The sequence below is a fragment of the Cricetulus griseus genome, chromosome 6, assembly GCF_003668045.3.
Source record: "Cricetulus griseus strain 17A/GY chromosome 6, alternate assembly CriGri-PICRH-1.0, whole genome shotgun sequence".
Classification (NCBI taxonomy): Eukaryota; Metazoa; Chordata; class Mammalia; order Rodentia; family Cricetidae; genus Cricetulus; species Cricetulus griseus.
In genome coordinates, this window is record NC_048599.1 from 141,580,233 (window position 1) to 141,599,355 (window position 19,123).

Genomic DNA, 19,123 nt, shown 5'->3' on the forward strand with positions numbered 1-19,123 from the left:
GAGAGAGAGAGAGAAACCATCATATAATCTTTATTCATAAAAATGTCCAGAACATAGCTGTGTGGCTAAGTCTTGAGCCTTGGGCATATGAGCTTTGTGTTTTATCTTCATTTTCTTTCTAGCATGCTAGATAACTACATTATCACTTGGCTTCACCACTCCTGTTTCCTTTAGAGTTTGTATATTGCTTTTGGGATAAGAAATATCATTTGCTGGGTATTGGTGGCCCACGCCTTTAATCCCAACACTCGGGAGGCAGAGGCAGGTAGATCTCACGACTTCTGGGACAACCTCCAAAGCCACACAGAGAAACCCTGTCTCAAAAAACCAAAAAAAGAAAAAAAAAAAAAAAGAAAAGAAAAAAGAAAAAAGAAAAAGACCATTTATTTGTCATCTCTGTTCAATGGAGGAGTCACATTTAGGAATCATACTTGGAAACTCACTAATGAAAATTGCTATAGAGGGGCATGTTCTTTACTGGTTTCTAGAAGTAGACTAAAGGTCAGGAGGCCCTGATCTTGAACCATCTTTCTGGTTGCTCACAAGCTTTGTCGTCTTTAGGCTAGCTTTGCCCCTATGGAGGACAAGCTCAACCAGGCTCACCTGGAGGTCCAGCAGCTGAAGGCATCGGTGAAGAACTACGAGGGGATGATCGACAACTATAAGAGCCAGGTAGACCCTTGGGTAGCCTGGCCCTGCTGGTTGGCAATTCACCACTAAGCCTCTGAGGGAAAAGGTGGGAGGGGAAGGTTCTGCCCAAGAGCACCTATTGTGGTTTTGTTCCCTAGGTGATGAAAACCAGATTGGAGGCTGATGAAGTGGCTGCCCAGCTAGAGCGCTGTGATAAAGAGAACAAGATCCTTAAAGATGAGATGAACAAAGAAATTGAGGCGGTACTGTCCCCCTTCCTTGCTCTCCTCACTGCCCTGTACAAGTGTCTGATCCCAGTGGCACCCTGTGTGCCCTTAACCCTACCTGATTTAGCTTAACAAGAGTAACTGATTGGTTGGTTCCCACTCCACCCTATGTATGTGTTCTTTTTTTCTCTGTTGTTGTCCCCTCTCTGGCTTTTTTTCTATACTGTGCATTGTTGCCATTTTTTCCTCTGTGTGTGTGTGTGTGTGTGTGTGTGTGTGTGTGTGTGTGTGTGTGTGTGTGTGTGTGTGTGTTTTCTTTTTCCTTTACCTTTTTCTCAAGAAAACAAAGGTCCTCCTGCTTGAGGCATCTAAGTGGACTCAGACACACCCAGTGGCTGGGTATTTGGATACCTATTTTATTCTGCCGGGAACCTTTGTTTTTGTAGCATCTGAAAATGTGCCTCTCATCTCCTCTGGAAGGACCTCCTTCTTCTAGAGCTGTTGGCTGACTGGTGTGTGGTGATTACCTTAAAAATAACCTTGGAGACAGTCTGAGTCAGGCTCAGCATCTGGTTTCTTGAGCAGCTTCCTGCTTGCCTCTGGTCCTCAGTCTTGTTAAAGCTCAAGGATGGAGTAGGGCCAGCTATTTTTAGTTTCCCCCCTGGTATTTGTATCGTTGTGGCTGCCTTCCTAGGGGATTTGGAATTAAACCAGCCTGTAATCCTGGCTTTTCCAGGTTTGAGCTAAGTTTGAGCCCTGTATCCTTAGTGTCCTTTTGTGGTTACAACTGTGCCTTATTATTGTTCAAATAAATTAAATTCAGAGCCCTCAGGATGGTGCTGAATCCCGGTGTTGCTCCTGATACTGCTGACTAAATGAATGGCCACCTCAAATGGCAAGGCAGGCCCACATGTGCCCTGCAAAGATCAGTCGCTTGGCCTGTGGGAGAACAAGCCAACTGCTGTCTGTGGGCTTTGTGAGATCTTTGGAGACTGGGACAGCCCTGCTGTACTCTAGAGGAAGTCCATCCGATTCTAAGTCAGGATCTTGCTAATGGTGTGCTTCTCTTCCTGCTTCAGGCCCGCCGGCAGTTCCAGTCGCAGCTGGCTGACCTGCAACAACTACCTGACATCCTCAAGATCACAGAGGCCAAGTTGGCCGAGTGCCAAGACCAGCTGCAGGGCTACGAGAGGAAGAATATCGACCTCACAGCCATCATTTCAGACCTGCGCAGCCGGGTAAGGGACTGGCAGAAGGGATCCCACGAACTGGCCCGAGCAGGGTCCCGCTTACCGAGATGAGCTGCACGCCCCCCAAGGGAGGACCACTTCCTTTTTCTTGGCTGCCGATTTCTGAAAGGAGTGAGCTATCATCAGTGCTGTGAAATAAAAGTCTGGTGTGCCAAATGCTTTGTGTTGCACAAAATGATTGTAGCTATAGAACTCGCCACTCTAGGAGCCTTTGGGCCCTCCTGCTATGGCCACCCAAGTGCTCCGTGCTCTACCTACTTCTGCCCCGCAAATCTTGGAGCTGTCTTCCGATCCACGGACATAGAAAGGAGACCCAACAGATACCTGGCCATTGCTTGTCCTTTGTTCCATCTTTCTCAAGCTTTAACTGCCTCTCCTTGTTTTCCACAGATCCACTCCACACAGAAGCAAGCAGCCCCTTTGTCCAGAAGCAATCTGTCTCTCAGTTACTGGAAACATGTCTCGTGCCTGCATTGTCCAAGACATCATATGCCACTCATTTTTTGTCTGACTAGGGCAGGTCTCTACCCTTTCTTTTTAAAATCTTTTTTTTTTTGGAGACTGTACTTACTGCGCATAGCCAAGGATGACCTTACACTCCTACTCTTGCCTCTGCCTCAGAGAATGCTGGGATTGTAGTCATGCAACATTGTGCCCCACTCCTCTCCTGAAGTGTTTGCCTTGGGTAGCCATAAAGCGAAGCTGCTGTTTTGTTTTGTTTGGGGCACCTGCCCCATTCTAGCAGGCTGTCATTTCATCCCCCAGAAACCTAATGCAGTTACATTAATGACAGCCTGAGTCTTAGAGGGGACAAGTGAGTCCCTATGTCACGGGGATACTTAGTATCCACAGGGCTTTGAACCCATTGTCTCAAGACTGTTGAATGTCCTCAAGGTCTCTTGAGCTCTTGTACCTGAGACTCTCACATAAGGCAGTGCTCAAGATAACTTCTCAAACTTGCTGGCCTAAATGAATCAAAGGTGCCCTATTGCCTTGCTGCATTGCTCCATTGAGGGAGATGAAATCAGTGGTGCCAACAACATAATTGGGAAAGTTCAGTGGTTTGTTATACAATGAGCTGCTGTTAACACCTCGTGCCTCTGACAGTCCCAGCTGGGCCTTTGGAGCTCCTGATCAGGGACAAATCACAGTTGTAGCTCTTCAGCATCTAACCTGTGGTCTCCTGGTGTGGGAGGTAGATTGCGCCTGCCCTGCCCCTGCTCTTCTCTCTTCCAGGTTGTTGGTTGCATATGGGACACCTGCTGAGGGCAGCATGCTTCTGTCCTGGGTGTGATGACATCACAGGGAGAAGGGAGAATTCCTTCATTAGCAGCTCTTACGGGAAATTCCCTCGTAAACCAGTCTACGTTCCTGTCATTTTAGATCGAACACCAGGGGGACAAGCTGGAGATGGCGAGAGAGAAACAGCAGGCTTCCCAGAAGGAAAATAAACAACTGAGTCTGAAGGTGGATGAACTGGAGAGGTTAGAGGCACTTGGTCCCATGTCTGTCCTCTTCCTAGGACTTGAGACTTTCTGCCGCTTAGCTGCTTTGCGCTTAGTATGCCAAAGTATTGGAGGGACTCAAGGCCCTGGAAGGTGCTAGGCAGAACTCAAGGAAGAGCTGCTTGCATTTCATTGGTAAGCCTTGTGGGTGAGAAGGAAGGGGACGTCAGCCTGAAGGGGTGCTGTGCGACTGTGATGGAGGCCGGTCTACTGGTAGGCACCATTCCCTCAGAGGCACATTTAGACCAGCAGGGCCTGCCTTGAATGAAACATCCCGAACACCAGTGTGCTGCTGAGCTGCATTCCTACAGCCTCCGTGATCTGACTCTTCTTATTTACAGACTGTCAAAAGCAGCTATAGGGGAGGCTTGGCATCAGAAGCCCTGGCCTTGGGTCCAGTTCAGACACTTGCCTACCTTGTGACCTTGGGTAGATTATTTAGCTTCTGAACCTGTTTCCTCATCTAAGGAAGGATCAGTGTAGGAGTAATCTACCAGCTGAAGGAGTCACGCTAGTCCTCAGTGAGAGGGTCCTCATAAATGGGTCTAACACGTCACGTCACTTAGAGATGAAAAGATAAGCTGGTTGTAGATTGTTTGTCAGCTGGTACTACTCCTATTTTAATTCTATGTATTTGTAGGTATCTGGGAGTATGTGCACAGAGGCCAGAGGCTCAGATCCCCTGCAGCTGGAGTTACAGGCAGTTGTGTGCTGCCCCATGAGCGTGCTGGGAACTGAATTTGGTTCCTCTGCTCTTAACCACTGAGCCATCTCTCTAGCCCCTATCTTTTTTTACCCTGTTTTTATTAAGATTTATTTGTGGGGCTACAGACATGGCTCGGAGGTTAAGACCACTGGCTGTTCTTTCAGAGATCCTGAGTTCAATTCCCAGCAACCACATGGTGGCTCACAACCATCTGTTGTGAGATATGGTGCCCTACTCTGGCGTGCAGGCATATATGGAGGCAGAATGTTGTATACATAATAAATCTTTTAAAAAAAATTTATTTGTGCCCTGCATGGGTGTGAAAGTCAGAGAACAACTTGTGGGAATCAGTTCTCATCTTCTACCATGTGGGTCCTGGGGATTGAACTCAGGTCATGGGGCTTGACAGTAAGCACCTTTACCCACTGAACCATATTTTGCCAGCCCTGCATTTTGGCTCTTTGAGATCATGTCTCAATCTGTGGCTTGCCTTAGCCCCCCATGTACTGGGATCATAGGTGTGATCTACCCAAATGTGAACTATGAGGAAACCAAGCTCAGGGAATGGTGGTAACTTGCCTATATGCACACAAATGGTGCTTACAAAAGCTGCTTCTTATGCTGGGAATTCTTCCTGCAGAACCATGTTAGCACCTTTAAGTAGAGGACCAGGAACCCCAGCATGGTGGCATACCACTAACCCAGTACCTGGGAGGCTGAGGCAGAAGGATTGTTGCCACCTAGAGAGTATCCTGAGTTATGTAATAAGACCCTGTCTCAAAAAAATAAAAATGGGCTGGAGAGATGGCTTTGCAGTTGAGAGCATTGGCTGCTCTTCGAGAGGAGCTGGATTCAATTCCCAGCACCCACATAATAGCTCACAGCTGCCTTTAAACTCCTGTTTCAGAGGATCTGATTCTGGCATACATACTTGTAGGCAAAATACCAACGTATATAAAATAAGAACAAGTTATTAAAAAAACAACAGGACTGGAGAGATGGCTCAAAGGTTAAGAGCACTGACTGCTCTTCAGAGGTCCTGAGTTCAATTCCCAGCAACCACATGGTGGCTCACAACCATCTGTAATGAGATCTGGTGCCCTCTTCCAGCCATGCAGGCAGAGCATTGCATAAATAAATAAATACATACATAAATACATAAACAACCCAGAGGGCTAAGAACTAAGGTCTTATAGGGTCTTAATTGCCCTAGAGGCCAATACAGCCTGCAATGGGGCTAGAACAGGTGGCCTCCTGTGTTGCACTTCTGCTCTGCCTAGCTGGCCCATAAAATGTAGTCAGGTTCAATAGGACTTGCTGTGTTCATTAAGAAGAGGGGAGACAGTAGCCTGAGCTGTGCTGACCTCAATCCTGCTCCTGCTGCTTCCTTTGGGCTCTGCTCCCTTATTCCTGGAATGGACTGATAATGGCAGCCTTCTGTGAGCTGCAGGTTGCTGTTCTCTGTGTGACAACATGTAGGTGGCATCGTGCACAGTCAGTTACCCTTGCAGTCTTCCCTCTCTCTGCACTGTTGGAATTACACAGTCCAGCAGCCACATTCCTGATCTGCAAATACTGTTCTTGTGGAGATTCTTCAAGTGACGAGATCCCCAGCTCAGGGGAGGCGGCAGGTAGGTCATTGCAGGGTCTAATGGAATGCTCTTACCTAGGAAACTGGAGGCCACCAGCGCCCAGAATGTCGAGTTCCTACAGGTGATTGCCAAGAGGGAAGAGGCAATCCACCAGGCTCAGTTGCGGCTGGAGGAGAAAACACGGGAGTGCGGGTCCTTGGCAAGGCAGCTGGAGAGTGCCATTGAAGATGCCAGGCGGCAGGTCAGTCTCTGTCCTAACCTTTCTCAGCCTACTTTCCCATCTGAAGAATGGGTACAGTAGTATCTTCCTCCTGAATACACTGTGAGGATGAAATGGATATCTGTTGTAGAGGATCAGCCCTTTATATGATTGCTCATTTACTTTCTGCCCTCTTGAGACTCACGAAGACTTTTTTACATTTTAGGGATGCTAAAAAAGAGTAGGCAAAGGTGGATAGTAAGTTTCCCTCTAGTTAGCTTCTGTTCTAGGGCCCCAGAAAAAATTTTGCATATTGGTATGCCAGTGGGCTGTGACTCGTTTGTGGGACTGGCCAGCCTTCTCTCTGCAGGGTCAAGCAACCCTACTTCTACCTTGTGTACAGGTGGAACAAACCAAGGAGCAGGCCCTCTCCAAGGAGCGAGCAGCCCAGAGCAAAATCCTGGATCTTGAGACCCAGTTGAGCAGGACCAAGACAGAACTTGGCCAGCTGCGGCGGACTCGTGATGATGTGAGTTGGGCTAGTGGGCAGGGCTTCCTTGGGCTGCAGGCAAAACTGTCTACTTGTGTTTCCATGAATCTCACCTAGGTTACTGTCTCCAGTCACCTTGCCACCCTATAAGGTTATTCTGGGTAGACCTCCCTCCCTTTTTTGGTACTATGGATTGAACACAGGGCCTTGACTGTGTTAGGCAAGCTGCTACCACTGAGCTATGGCTACTGTTACATCCCTTCTTTTTTTTAAAAAAAGAACATTTTCTTTTAAGATGTATTTATTATGTATACAATGTTCTGCATGTACACCTGCAGGCCAGAAGAGGGCACTAGATGTCATTATAGATGGTTGTGAGCCACCATGTGGGTGCTGGAAATTGAACTTAGGACCTCGTCCTAAGCCAGTGCTCTTTTTTTTTTTTTTTTTTTAATTGAAATTTATTTATTTATTTATTTTATAAAATACATCAGAATTTTATTGCTTGGAGAATATAGCATATGAAATCACAAGAATATCAAAATGAAAAGTCACTAGGCTTCAAACATAGGATACATTACCAGATGCAGTGAAATATTAATTAACCTGAAGTCTACATCAGAAAGAAAAAGGTATGGGAAAATACCTAAATTGTTTACTTGAGAAACATACACTTAAAACAAAGTAAAAGAATGTTCTAGTACAAATTAAAAAAGCCAACAATGACTTTTTTACGTATATATATATTTATATTTATATAAAAAGACCAATAATGGCAATATGTTATGCATCAATAGCAGCAACAGCTTTTCCAGGTTCTGCAGTCATTTAAACAAAATTGTAGAGGCATCTAGCACTCTCCATTAAAAAAAAAAAAAAGTAAAAGACAAAATCCCAGAAAAACAGCACAGTTCTGTTACTCTTGTGGTACCTGGCACCATTTTTTTAAAAATTAGCTTCTCAATCATCATCTGGGAGGAAACCATTCTGAGCAACATCATTAAAAACAGCTCTGATAGAGCACGTTCACTACTATGTATCATAAAGCAGGTCCACATATGAGTGAGTACATATCATGTTTGTCGTTTTGTGATTGGGTGACCTCACTCAGAATGGTTTCTTCGAGTTCCATCCATTTTCCTGCAAATTTCAAGATTCCATTGTTTTTTTCTGCTGAGTAGTACTCCATTGTGTAAATGTACCACATTTTCTCTATCCATTCTTCAGTTGAGGGGCATCTACGCTGCTTCCAGTTTCTGGCTATTACAAATAATGCTGCTTTGAACATGGTTGAACAGATGTCCTTGTTATATGAATGTGCTTCTTTTGGGTATATGCCTAGGAGTGGATCTTGTGGTAGACTCATTCCCATTTTCTTGAGGAGTCGCCATACTGATTTCCAAAGTGGCTGTACAAGTTGTCACTCCCACCAGCAGTGGAGGAGTGTTCCTCTTTCTCCACACCCTCTCCAGCATAAACTGTCATTGGTGTTTTTGATTTTGGCCATTCTGACAGGAGTAAGATGGTATCTTGTCTGGGTTGTTTTGATTTGCATTTCCCTGATGGCTAAGGATATTGAACACTTTCTCATGTGTCTTTCAGCCATTTTAGATTCCTCTATTGAGAATTATCTATGTAGTTCTGTACCCCATTTTTTAACTGGATTGTTTGGTGTTTTCGAGAATAGCTTCCTGAGTTCTTTGATTGACAGGTCTACCTGTCTATTTTTGTGCCAATACCAAGCTGTTTTCAGGACTATAGCTCTGTAATAGAGCTTAAAGTTAGGGATGGTGATGCCTCCAGTAGTTCCTCTATTGTACAGGGTTGTTTTGGCTATCCTGGGTCTTTTGTTTCTCCATATAAAGTTGAGAATTGTTCTTTCAAGGTCAGTGAAGAAATGTGTTGGGATTTTGATGGGGATTGCATTGAATCTGTAGATTGCTTTTGGCAAGATTGCCATTTTTACTATGTTGATCCTGCCTATCCAAGAGCATGGGAGATCTTTCCATTTTCGGGTATCTTCTTTAATTTCTTTCTTTAGAGACTCAAAATTCTTACGGTACAGGTCTTTCACTTTTTTGGTTAGTGTTACTCCAAGGTATTTTTTGTTGTTTGTGGCAATTGTAAAGGGTGATGCTTTTCTGATTTCTTTCTCCACCAATGTGTCATCCGTATATAGTAGGGATACAGATTTTTTTGAGTTAATCTTGTATCCTGCCACTTTGCTGAAGGTGTTTATCAGCTGTAGGAGTTCCCTGGTTGAGTTTTTCGGGTCACTTATGTAGACTATCATATAATCTGCAAATAGTGAGAGTTTGACTTCTTCCTTTCCGATTTGTATTCCCTTGATCTCCTTTTGTTGTCTTATTACTCTAGCTCTAGGTATGGAGAGAGTGGACAGCCTTGTCTTGTACCTGATTTTAGAGGAATTGCATTGAGTTTCTCTCCATTTAATTTGATGTTGGCTGTTGGCTTGCTGTATATTGCTTTTGTTATGTTGAGGTATGTTCCTGTTATCCCTGATTTCTCCAGGACCTTTATCATGAAGGGAAGTTCGATTTTGTCAAAGGCTTTTTCGGCATCTAGTGAGATGATCATGTCATTTTTTTTCCTCAGTCTGTTTATATGGTGGATTACATTGATGGATTTTCGTATGTTGAACCATCCTTGCATCCCTGGGATGAAGCCTACTTGATCGGGATGAATGATTTCTCTGATGTGTTCTTGGATTTGATTTGCCAATTTTTTTTTTTTTTGGTTTTTCGAGGCAGGGTTTCTCTGTGGCTTTGGAGACTGTCCTGGAACTAGCTCTTGTAGACCTAACTCAAAGAGATCCTCCTGCCTCCTCCCGAGTGCTGGGATTAAAGGCGTGCGTCACCAACGCCTGGCTTCGATTTGCCAATATTTTATTGAGAATTTTTGCGTCAATGTTCATGAGGGATATTGGTCTGTAGTTCTCTTTCTTAGTTGTATCTTTGTGTGGCTTGAGTATCAAGGTTATTGTGGCCTCATAAAAAGAGTGTGGTAATGACCCTTCTGCTTCTATTGTGTGGAATACCTTGAGGAGAACTGGTATTAGCTGTACTTTGAATTTCTGGTAGAATTCTGCACTGAAGCCATCTGGCCCTGGGCTTTTTTTGGTTGGGAGACTTCTAATGACTGCTTCAATTTCATCAGAGGTTATATGTCTGTTTAAGTTGCTTATCTGTTCTTGTTTTAATTTTGGAAAGTGAAATCTGTCCAGAAAATTGTCCATTTCCTTTAGATTTTCAAATTTTGAGGAATATAGGTTTTCAAAGTATGACCTGATGATTCTCTGGATTTCCTCTGTGTCCTTTGTTATGACCCCCTTTTCATTCCTGATTTTATTAATTTGCATGTCTTTCTTGTTGATTTTCTCGAAGAACCAAATCTTTGTTATATTGATTCTTTGTATTGTTCTCCCAGTTTCCATTTTATTTATTTCAGCCTCAATTTGATTATTTCCTGGCGTCTGCTCCCCCAGGGTTTATTGGATTCTTTGTTTTCTAAAGCTTTCAGTTGTGCTGTTAATTCTCTAGTGTGATTATTCTCCTGTTTCTTTATGTGGGCATTTAGCGCTATGAACTTTCCTCTTAGCACTGCTTTCAGAGTATCCCACAACATTTGGATATGTTGTGTCTGCATTCTCATTGAATTCTAGGAAATCTTTAATTCCTTTTTTTATTTCTTCCTGGACTCATGAATTGGGCAATTGGGTGTTACTTAATTTCCATGTAAGTTTGTAGGTTTTCTTTAGTTCTTGTTGTTGTTGAATTCTAATTTTAAAGCATGGTGGTCTGATAAGACACAGGGGGTTATTTCAATTTTTTTGTACTTGTTGAGGTTTGCTATGCTGCCAAGTATGTGGTCAATTTTAGAGAAGGTTCCATGTGCTGCTGAGAAGAAGTTAAATTGTTTTGTATTTGGGTGGGATGTTCTATAGATATCTGTTAAGTCCAATTGTGCCATAACTTCTATTAGTTCTTTTGTTCCTTTGTTGTTTCTTTCTGGTGTTCCTGTCCAGTGGTGAGAGTGGGGTGTTGAAATCTCCCGCTATAAGTGTGTGCGGGTTTTATGTGTGATTTGAGTTTCAGTAAAGTTTCTTTTACAAATGTGGATGCCTTTGTATTTGGGGCATAAATGTTCAGAATTGAGACTTCATCTTGATGGATTTCTCCTGTGATGAGTAGGAAATGACCTTCTTCATCTCTTTTGACTGATTTTAGTTTAAAGTCCAATTTGTTGGATATTAGGATTGCTACCCCTGCTTGTTTCTTGGGTCCATTTGATTGGAAGATCTTTCCCCAACCTTTAATTCTCAGGTACCGTCTGTCTTTGAGGTTCAGGTGGGTTTCTTGTATGCAGCAGAAGGAAGGATTCTGTCTTCTTATCCATTCTGCTAATCTGTGTCTTTTTATAGGGGAGTTAAGACCATTAATGTTGATGGATATTAATGACCATTGATTATTGTTCATTCTTGTTAGTTTTTGATTTGGAGATGGTGGCAAGATTATGTGTGGGATTCTATCCCTTTTTGCTTTTGGCTGTTCTTTCAGAGATCCTGAGTTCAATTCCCAGCAACCACATGGTGGCTCACAACCATCCGTTCTGGCGTGCAGGCATATATGGAGGCAGAATGCTGTATACATAATAAATGAATAAAATCTTTTAAAAAAAATCAAGTTTCCCAACATAGAAAAGCCCAGGATTAGATAGATGCATGATTCACTATTGAACTCTACCAAACTTTTTTTTTTTTTTTAAGAGACTAGGTCCGTCTATGAAGTCCTAGGTGTCCTGAAACTCTTTGTAAATCCGACTGGCCTTGAACTCAGAGATCTGTCTGCCTCTGGGTCTCCAGTGCTAGGATTAAAGGTGTGTGCCACAACACCTGGTTTGTTCTCTTTCTGTCTTTTTTTAATTAATTTATTTTTTAAGATTTTTTTATTTTTTATTTTATGTGCAATGGCATCTCCCGTGTTCATGTGAGTTGTTGGATCCCTTGGGACTAGAATTACAGACAGTTGTGAGCTGCCACGTGGTGCTGGGAATTGAACTCAGGTCCTCTGGAAGAACAGCCACTAAGCTGTCTCTTCAGTAACAAAGTAACAGTATACATATACTATCACCATGCACTATCAAGCTGGCTATGCAAAGCCAGCTTTCTCTTGATACCAAAACCACACAGATACAATGAAAAAAGACAACTAGGAAGCAGTTCTTTTGATGAACATAGATTTAAAAGGCCTCCAGATTCTTAGAAATGGAGGTTAAGAACATATTCAAAAGATCACAAACCACAACCAAGTTGGTTTCATTGCAGGGATGTGAGGTTAGTTCTGCACATGCAGGTCAGCAAGTGTAACAGAGCATACTTAGACATAAAGACATAAGGGCAAGCTGCAAGGTCATGTTAATTCAGAAAAGACCTTCAGCGTCCTTCATGATACAAGCCCTGTGGAAATGTGTAACAGAAGGAAAATACCTCACCATAATAAAGGTATTTTTTGACACACCTAAAGCTGACACTGTCCTAAATGGAAAGAACCTGAGTTATTTCCCCCTAGATTTTCTGTTTGGTTGGGTTTTCTCTTGGGGGGAGGTTGTTTTGTTTTTTTGGTTGGTTATTTTTCTGAAGCAGGGTGGCCCTGGCTGGCCTGCAACTGGCTCCAACTCACTGAGATCCACCTTCCTCTGTCTCCCAAGTGCTGGATTAAAGGCGTGCACCACTTCCACTGGCTTTGTTTTTGTTTTTTTGTTTTTTTTTTTTTATTATTTTATTAGTTCTAGTTAGGGAACAAGCTTATTTCAAGTCCCTTCTCCCTCTCCCTCCCCTCACCCCCAAACTTTCTCCCCCACCCCCAGCCCATCCCCCCAACCCCATCCACCCACTACTCCCCAGGCAGGGTAGGGCCCTCAACGGGAGCTCAGCAAAGTCCACCAAGTCTTCCTATGCTGATCCTGGGCCCTTCCCCATGTGTCCAGGGCCAGAGTGTAACCCTTCATATGGGATGGGCTCTCAAAGTCCCTTTTTGCACCAGGGAAAAATACTAATCCACTACCAGAGGCTCCCGGCTTTGTTTGTTTTTAAAACAGGATATCACATTTAACCTTGACAGGCCTTGAACCTATCATGCTGACCAGGATGGTCTCAAACTCGTAGAGATCTGCCTTGTTTTGCCTCCTGAGTGCTGGGATTAGTGGTGTATGTTACTATCCCCAGCTCAATATAGCTTTTATGCTGAAGAACTGGAGAAATGGTTCAGTGAATAAAGCACTTTCCACTAAGCCTGACAAGTTAGAGCCTCAGAATCCACATGATGAGAGTTTGAAAAAAATCACTTACACAAACACAAATGAATGTTTTTTTAAAAAAACAAAAAACACAGGGGTGGGGGTGGGTGGGGGGGTGGTGGAGGTGGTGGTGGTGGTGGTGGTGGTGGTGGTGTGTGGTGGTGGTGGTGGTGGTGGTGGTGGTGGTGGTGCACACCTTTAATCCCAGCACTCCGGAGGCAGGAAGGCAGATCTCTGTGAGTTCATGGCCAAACTGGTCTACGGAGTGAGTGCCAGGATAGCCTCCAAAGCTACACAGAGAAACCCTGTCCAAAAACAAACAAACAAACAAACAAAAAACAAAAACAACAACAACAACAAAAAAAAACTTTTAGGGAAAAATCTCAGTTGAATAGATGCTTACATGTTTGAAGCCCTGGGTTTAATCCCTAGCAACTATTTTGCTTTTTTAAAACAGAAAAACAAATCAAGCAGGGTGGTAATGCTTGTAACCTCAGCCTGTGGGCAGGCAGAGGGGTCAGAGATCCAACACCATCCTCAGCTTCAGAGCAGATTTGAGGCCAGCCTGGGTTACACCAGTCCTTGCTTAAAAATAAATGAGAACACAAATGACGATGTGTGTTGCAGAGGATGTGGAGGAAGAGCAGTCCTTCAGCCCTTAGACATTGTGATAGGAATGTAAACCTGGACTGTGGAAATCAGGATGCAGCTTTAGGGGGAAAATGTATAACCCAGCAGTACTGCTTTTAGCTTTATTCCCAAATAGCTTTTTTAAAGGTGTGTGTGTGTGTGTGTGTGTGTAATTAAGTGTAAGTTCTCTCTGGAGGCCATAAGAAGGCATTGGGTTCCTTGGAACCACCTAGTGAGACTCTTGGTCAAATAGTTAATAAAGTAAAAACAAATTCACCGGGCATGTTGACTCTGTGTGTTGCCGTAATTCCAGAACTCAGGAGGTTAAGGCAGGAAAATTCAAGGCCCATGTACTGAGTTCAAAACAGTAAAACAAAAACAAACAAACAAACAAAAAAACCAAACAAGTAATTCCTCCTACCCAAGGGTAAAATACGAATCTCCGTTTCAGGCTCTGGGGCTTCTCCAAATGCTGGCACCCTCTAAGTGCATGTCTTTGTCTCCGACTGCCCATTATTACCTTCTTAGTCTTGGCCCTGCTCTTTCTTCTCCTAGGCGGATCGTCGATACCAAAGCCGGCTGCAGGATCTGAAAGACCGCTTGGAACAGTCTGAGAGCACCAACCGCAGCATGCAGAATTATGTCCAATTCCTCAAGTCCTCCTATGCCAACGTATTTGGGGATGGCCCTTATACATCCTCTTATCTGACGAGCTCACCCATTCGCTCCCGATCTCCCCCTGCCTGAGGCCACCTGTCCAGAGTCTAAAGCCCTTGCCTGATGCCAGGAACTGAGGAGTTGCCATCCTATAGCTGGCAAGCCCACTGGCTTTCTCTTCTAGTGATCAAATGTGCTCAGGGTCTGTTCCTCCACTCCTAATCCCAGGAAAGCCCCCAGGGCAGCTAGAGATGAATAAGGAAGAACATAGTTCTTTCCTTGTCTGTGAGCCTGGTAGGATTTGAAATGGTCTTCACAGGCCTTATATTTGCTACATTAGGTACCAGATTTTTAAGTCCTTGTGATTTTTCAGAGTCTGCTTCCTTTCCTCTAGGGATTCAGGATGAACTTTCCCTGCATTCTTCTTCCAACCCTCACCTTGCTATGCATCCATGTCTTTGGTTTATCTGAGCTGAAGTAGCAGGAGTCTTCCTTGGACTAAGAAACACCTAAATCACCCTTTCCTTTTTTTAAGTTTATTTTTATTCTATTTTACTAAAAATAAAACTTTATGTGTATCAAGAAATAGTGAAATCAGATAAATTAGTAACTGAGTGAGTCTCTGCTTCTATCAGCATAAAAGTCAAATGGAGTCAGAAAGATGTAACATGTTCTCCTAGAGTGATTAATGGTCACAGCTCCCTTTGCTCCTTTGGAATCTGTAGCTGCAGATGTCATGAAGTGGAGTAGTCACAGCTACAGTAGTCAACTATGAATTGTTTCAGCACAAAGCTAACAGCAGCAAGTGTGCTCACATCAATGTATTCTGTTTTCATGGTGCTGTTAACACTTTAAAAAAAAATACTTTAATTCATCACCTCTTATTGGCAAGGAAAATATGCAGTGCTTCAGGAATTTTTGTGTCATGCTTGAGCAGAGACCATGCTAATCTGTGTTCTGATTTTACTATATATGCTGATGAAGTGAGCATGCTTTTTCCTTCTTGATGGGTAAGGCAGGAATTGCTGTTGTCTGTAGCGCCAATGGACACCTCCCACGTCTGCATTTCCTAGAAGCCACCTGTCCCCACCACTTCACAAAAGCTAATGTCCATCTGGCTTACAAGTATAATTCTAATCTCATTGCTTTTCTTTTCTCTTTGAACCTCTGAAATTCACTTATTTTTGAAATTTTTGCGTGATTTTATTAGAAATAAAGTTTTATAATTGGTTATGTAAAACTCCTTTGATTTCCTTTATCCTTCTCTCCTCACTTTAAAAAAGATTTAGCTTAGCCGGGCATTGGTGACACACGCCTTAAATCCCAGCACTGGGGAGGCAGAGGCAGGTGGATCTTTGTGAGTTTGAGGCCAGTCTGCTCTCCAGAGTGAGTGCCAGGATAGGATCCAAAGCTACACAGAGAAATCCTGTCTCAAACAAACAAACAAAAAGATTTAGCTGGACAAAAATTGTTTTTACTGGGTTGTGGTGGCACATGACTTTAATCACAGCACTTGGAAGACAGAGGCAGGCAGATCTCTGTGTGTTCCAAGCCAGCCTGGTCTACAAAGTGAGTTCCAGGACAGCCAGGGCCACACAGAGAAACCCTGTCTCAAAAAAAAAAAAAAAAAATTTAGCTTCGAGTAGTAATGCACCCCTGTCATCCAGTGACTTGGGAGGTGGTGGCTAGAGTTCAGGGTTATCCACAGCTACAGTGAGTTGAAGTCAGCCTGGGTTACATGAGACTATGTCTGAATAAAAACGATATTTTAAATTATTTAATAAAATGCATGCGTCAGGTGGTGTTGGTGCTCGATTTTAACCCCAGCACTCCTGAGACAGAGGCAGTCAGATTTTTGTGAGTTGGAGGACAGCCTGGTCTACAGAGTGAACTACCTGATAGCTGAAGGCAAGGCACTTTCTCAGGCATTACAATTCAGGGTTTTGGGAGGATCACCGTAACAGAATAGATAGGTGTGGGATGTGCCTGTATTTATATTAAATGCTATCTGCTTTCTACATGATAAGATTTTGGGCCATTTTATATTTTCCTGTATTTGAAAGAGTGAATGGTATGCAGTACTTGCTTAGTTTGTGCACATGTGCAAGAACCTAGGGTTTTGCTTTTGATTGATTTTTAAGTTGGACTCATGTATTTTATGTGTGAATAGCCTGCATGTGTATATATACTGTGTAACTGTGTTCTTGGTGCTCTCTGAGGTGAGAAGAGAGCATCAGAGTCCCTGATACTGGACTTATGGGTGGTTGAGAACCACCATGAGTGCTGGAATTGAACCCAGGTCCTCTATAAGAGCAGCAAGTGCTCTTAACTACTGAGCCATCTCTCTAGCCCCAAGGGCCTAGATTTGATCCCAGGACCCCTTACCCCATCACTACCATCATGAACCAAAACCCACAAATGATACAAAACAAAGCCTGTTCTTCAAAGAGATCACAAAAAACAAAACAAAACAAACAAACAAACAAAAACCTGGCATTGACCTGAGTTCTAGGCTTGACTATTCTCTTGTTATTTCTATTGCTGGAATAAAACACCAAGACCAAGGCAATTTATGAAAGAATTTAGCATGAAAAATAAAAGACCCAGAGATAGATATTTGGGTTTAAGCTTCAAACTAAAGATCAGAAAAAGCCAGAGCGGCAATGCTGAAAAGGGAGTTCTACCAGAAGATGAGGAGCTAGCTGCACCTGAATCTCCCCTACCATCGTTGTCTGAGATCTGACACTGTGAACCAAAATAAATTCTCCCTCTGTTACAGTATTCCTGGCGGATGTTGTCACAGCAATATGAAGATATCTCAACGGAGTGTGAACAATGGCGTGCATCTTTACCACAGCATGAAGAATATGCAGCCCATCACCCAGACGCTAGCTACTGGAGGGGCATATGTGACCTGACATTTCATGCTAGTTTTTAATTTTTTCTTTTATTCCTTTGCTTTATATTTTGGGTTAACATTGTAAAATATTAAGTAAATTGGTAATGTCTTTCGTTTAATGAAAAGGGAAAAAGTAATTACACATGGGAGGGTGTATATTTTGAAAGCACCAGCTTTCAAATATATACTTAGATTTAATGTGACACTGGTCTACATGGGAGTCTTCTGCCTCCTAATGGCCTGGTTCTCCTGCAACTACCAAGTACAGAGGAAGCTGTTCTTCCTGCAACACAGACTGTCCACTGTGGGATCAAATGGAGCCGAATGCTTAGAAGATATTTAACTACAAGGGAGACATACAAACATTATAAAAAAAAAAGTGTATCTCTTGTTTTATCCTGGGCATAATAGCAACAGGGTGCCTACTGGTCCTGAGATCAAAATTTCTCCCCAAGTAACCAACTTCCTGTGTGAAGATATAGTTAGCAAAATGTTTCCTGGAGTAGCAGCTGTAGTAGTGAAAAGCCGAGAGCAGAGGGTCTTTGCTGAGTAATCTTGGCTGTACCCAGGCACGTAGAACATGATACACCAAAATGTATCTAAATCTGTGGGTGTGGTAAGATATTAATGACAGATTGGTAAGTGACTAAACAGAATAAAATATGCATATATGTGTATGTAGTCAACGAAAGTTCTGCTCTTGCAGAGGACCTTAATTTATTAACGTGGCCTGGAGAGATGTAGGAGTACCCACTGTTCTGGCCCACATTACATAGTAGTTCATAACCACCAGAAACTCAATCCTGCTGCTGGGACCTTCAATTCCTCTGGCTTTAGGAGGCCCCTACACTCAACGTGTAGTCAGATTTTCTTTGGACTACCAGAACCCAAATAATGACACAGATTTCTTATTAACCATAAATACTTGGCCTTAGCTTGGGCTTGTTCACAACTAGCTCTTTTAAATTAACCTATTTCTATGAATCTACATCCTGTAGCTCATTACCTCTTATTCTTACTGTATGCCCAACTCTTCCATGTCTGGCTGGAGAAAACCCACATGCCTCAGATTCTTCCCGAATTCCTTTCTCTCCCTGGGAGTAAAGAGAGTAAAAAGAGCAAACAGCAGGGAAGTTGTTATTTTTAAAGGGAAGACTGCGCATGTGCACTGAGGTTCCATGCATGCCCAGAGTCCACAGCAGAGCAGGCCGTAATGCGTGGCGGGTGATGTGGTGATGACATAGCAAAAGTTTTCCTGTGCGTGTCCTGACTGTTGTCAGGGGCCAGGGTTTGTCTCTTAAAGAGATATTGCTTATCAGTACTAAAGCCTGAACCTTTCACCATGGATCCACTGAAACTGAAGTTTCCATTGTGAGCTGCTATGTGGGTGCTGGGAACTGAACCACTGTCCTCTGCAAGAGTGGCAAACACTTTTTTTTTTTTTCCTCCTGAGACAGGGTTTCTCTGTGTAGCTTTGGAGCCTGACCTGGAACTCTCTCTGGAGACCAGGCTGGCTTCAAACTCACAGAGATCCACCTGCCTCTGCATCCCAAGTGCTGAGTTAAAAGGCATGTGCTGCCACTGCCCAGCTGTATTAAGCACTTCTTAAACCTGAGCCATCCCTCCAGGAAAAATATTGCTTATCTTCTTGAGTTTCTCTCCTACCTCAAACAGATGTCACAGAGTCATGGGCAGTACAAGATGGAGAGCATCCGTCCAAGCCAGCTCTGGGCAGTTGTGATCTTCAGTGAAATTGCATTTGGATTCAACCATGTGTGGAGCTTTAAGGGAGGCTTAAGTGAGACCTATTAAAACTCTACGGTAAAGTGAAGGTTTTTTGTTTTTTAGCATATTTACCAAGGTGTGGTTATTACCATGATCTTATTCTAGTTCATTCTCATGAACTCCAAGAAATTCCTTCTGCATTTGCAGTGACTCGATGTCCCACTTCTGCCTCTGGCTTGTCCTGACAATCTCTAATGTCTCTGGATTTTTTTACTCTGGACACCTCACATAAAGGGAA

At 43.3% G+C, this 19,123-nt stretch overlaps 1 protein-coding gene and 1 pseudogene across 10 annotated transcripts in view; one reads left to right on the forward strand and one right to left on the reverse strand.

Annotated features, from left to right (window-relative positions):
* The window catches only part of Odf2 (outer dense fiber of sperm tails 2), a 47,378-nt gene extending 31,937 nt beyond the window's left edge, over positions 1–15,441 (forward strand). For 8 of the 10 annotated variants that reach the window (XM_035446314.1, XM_035446315.1, XM_035446313.1 and 5 more), the window contains 7 exons: positions 562–672; positions 789–893; positions 1,937–2,095; positions 3,491–3,591; positions 5,989–6,151; positions 6,513–6,638; positions 14,100–15,441. In XM_035446314.1, coding sequence (XP_035302205.1) covers positions 562–672; positions 789–893; positions 1,937–2,095; positions 3,491–3,591; positions 5,989–6,151; positions 6,513–6,638; positions 14,100–14,291 — 957 coding nt within the window. In that variant the 3' untranslated portion in view covers positions 14,292–15,441. Of the gene's footprint in view, positions 1–561; positions 673–788; positions 894–1,936; positions 2,264–3,490; positions 3,592–5,988; positions 6,152–6,512; positions 6,639–14,099 lie in introns of those variants that run through there. The other 2 variants (XM_027423123.2, XM_035446317.1) reach the window with 1 other exon arrangement.
* LOC113830858 lies at positions 15,094–15,192 on the reverse strand (annotated as a pseudogene).
* Positions 15,442–19,123: the final 3,682 nt, after the last annotated feature.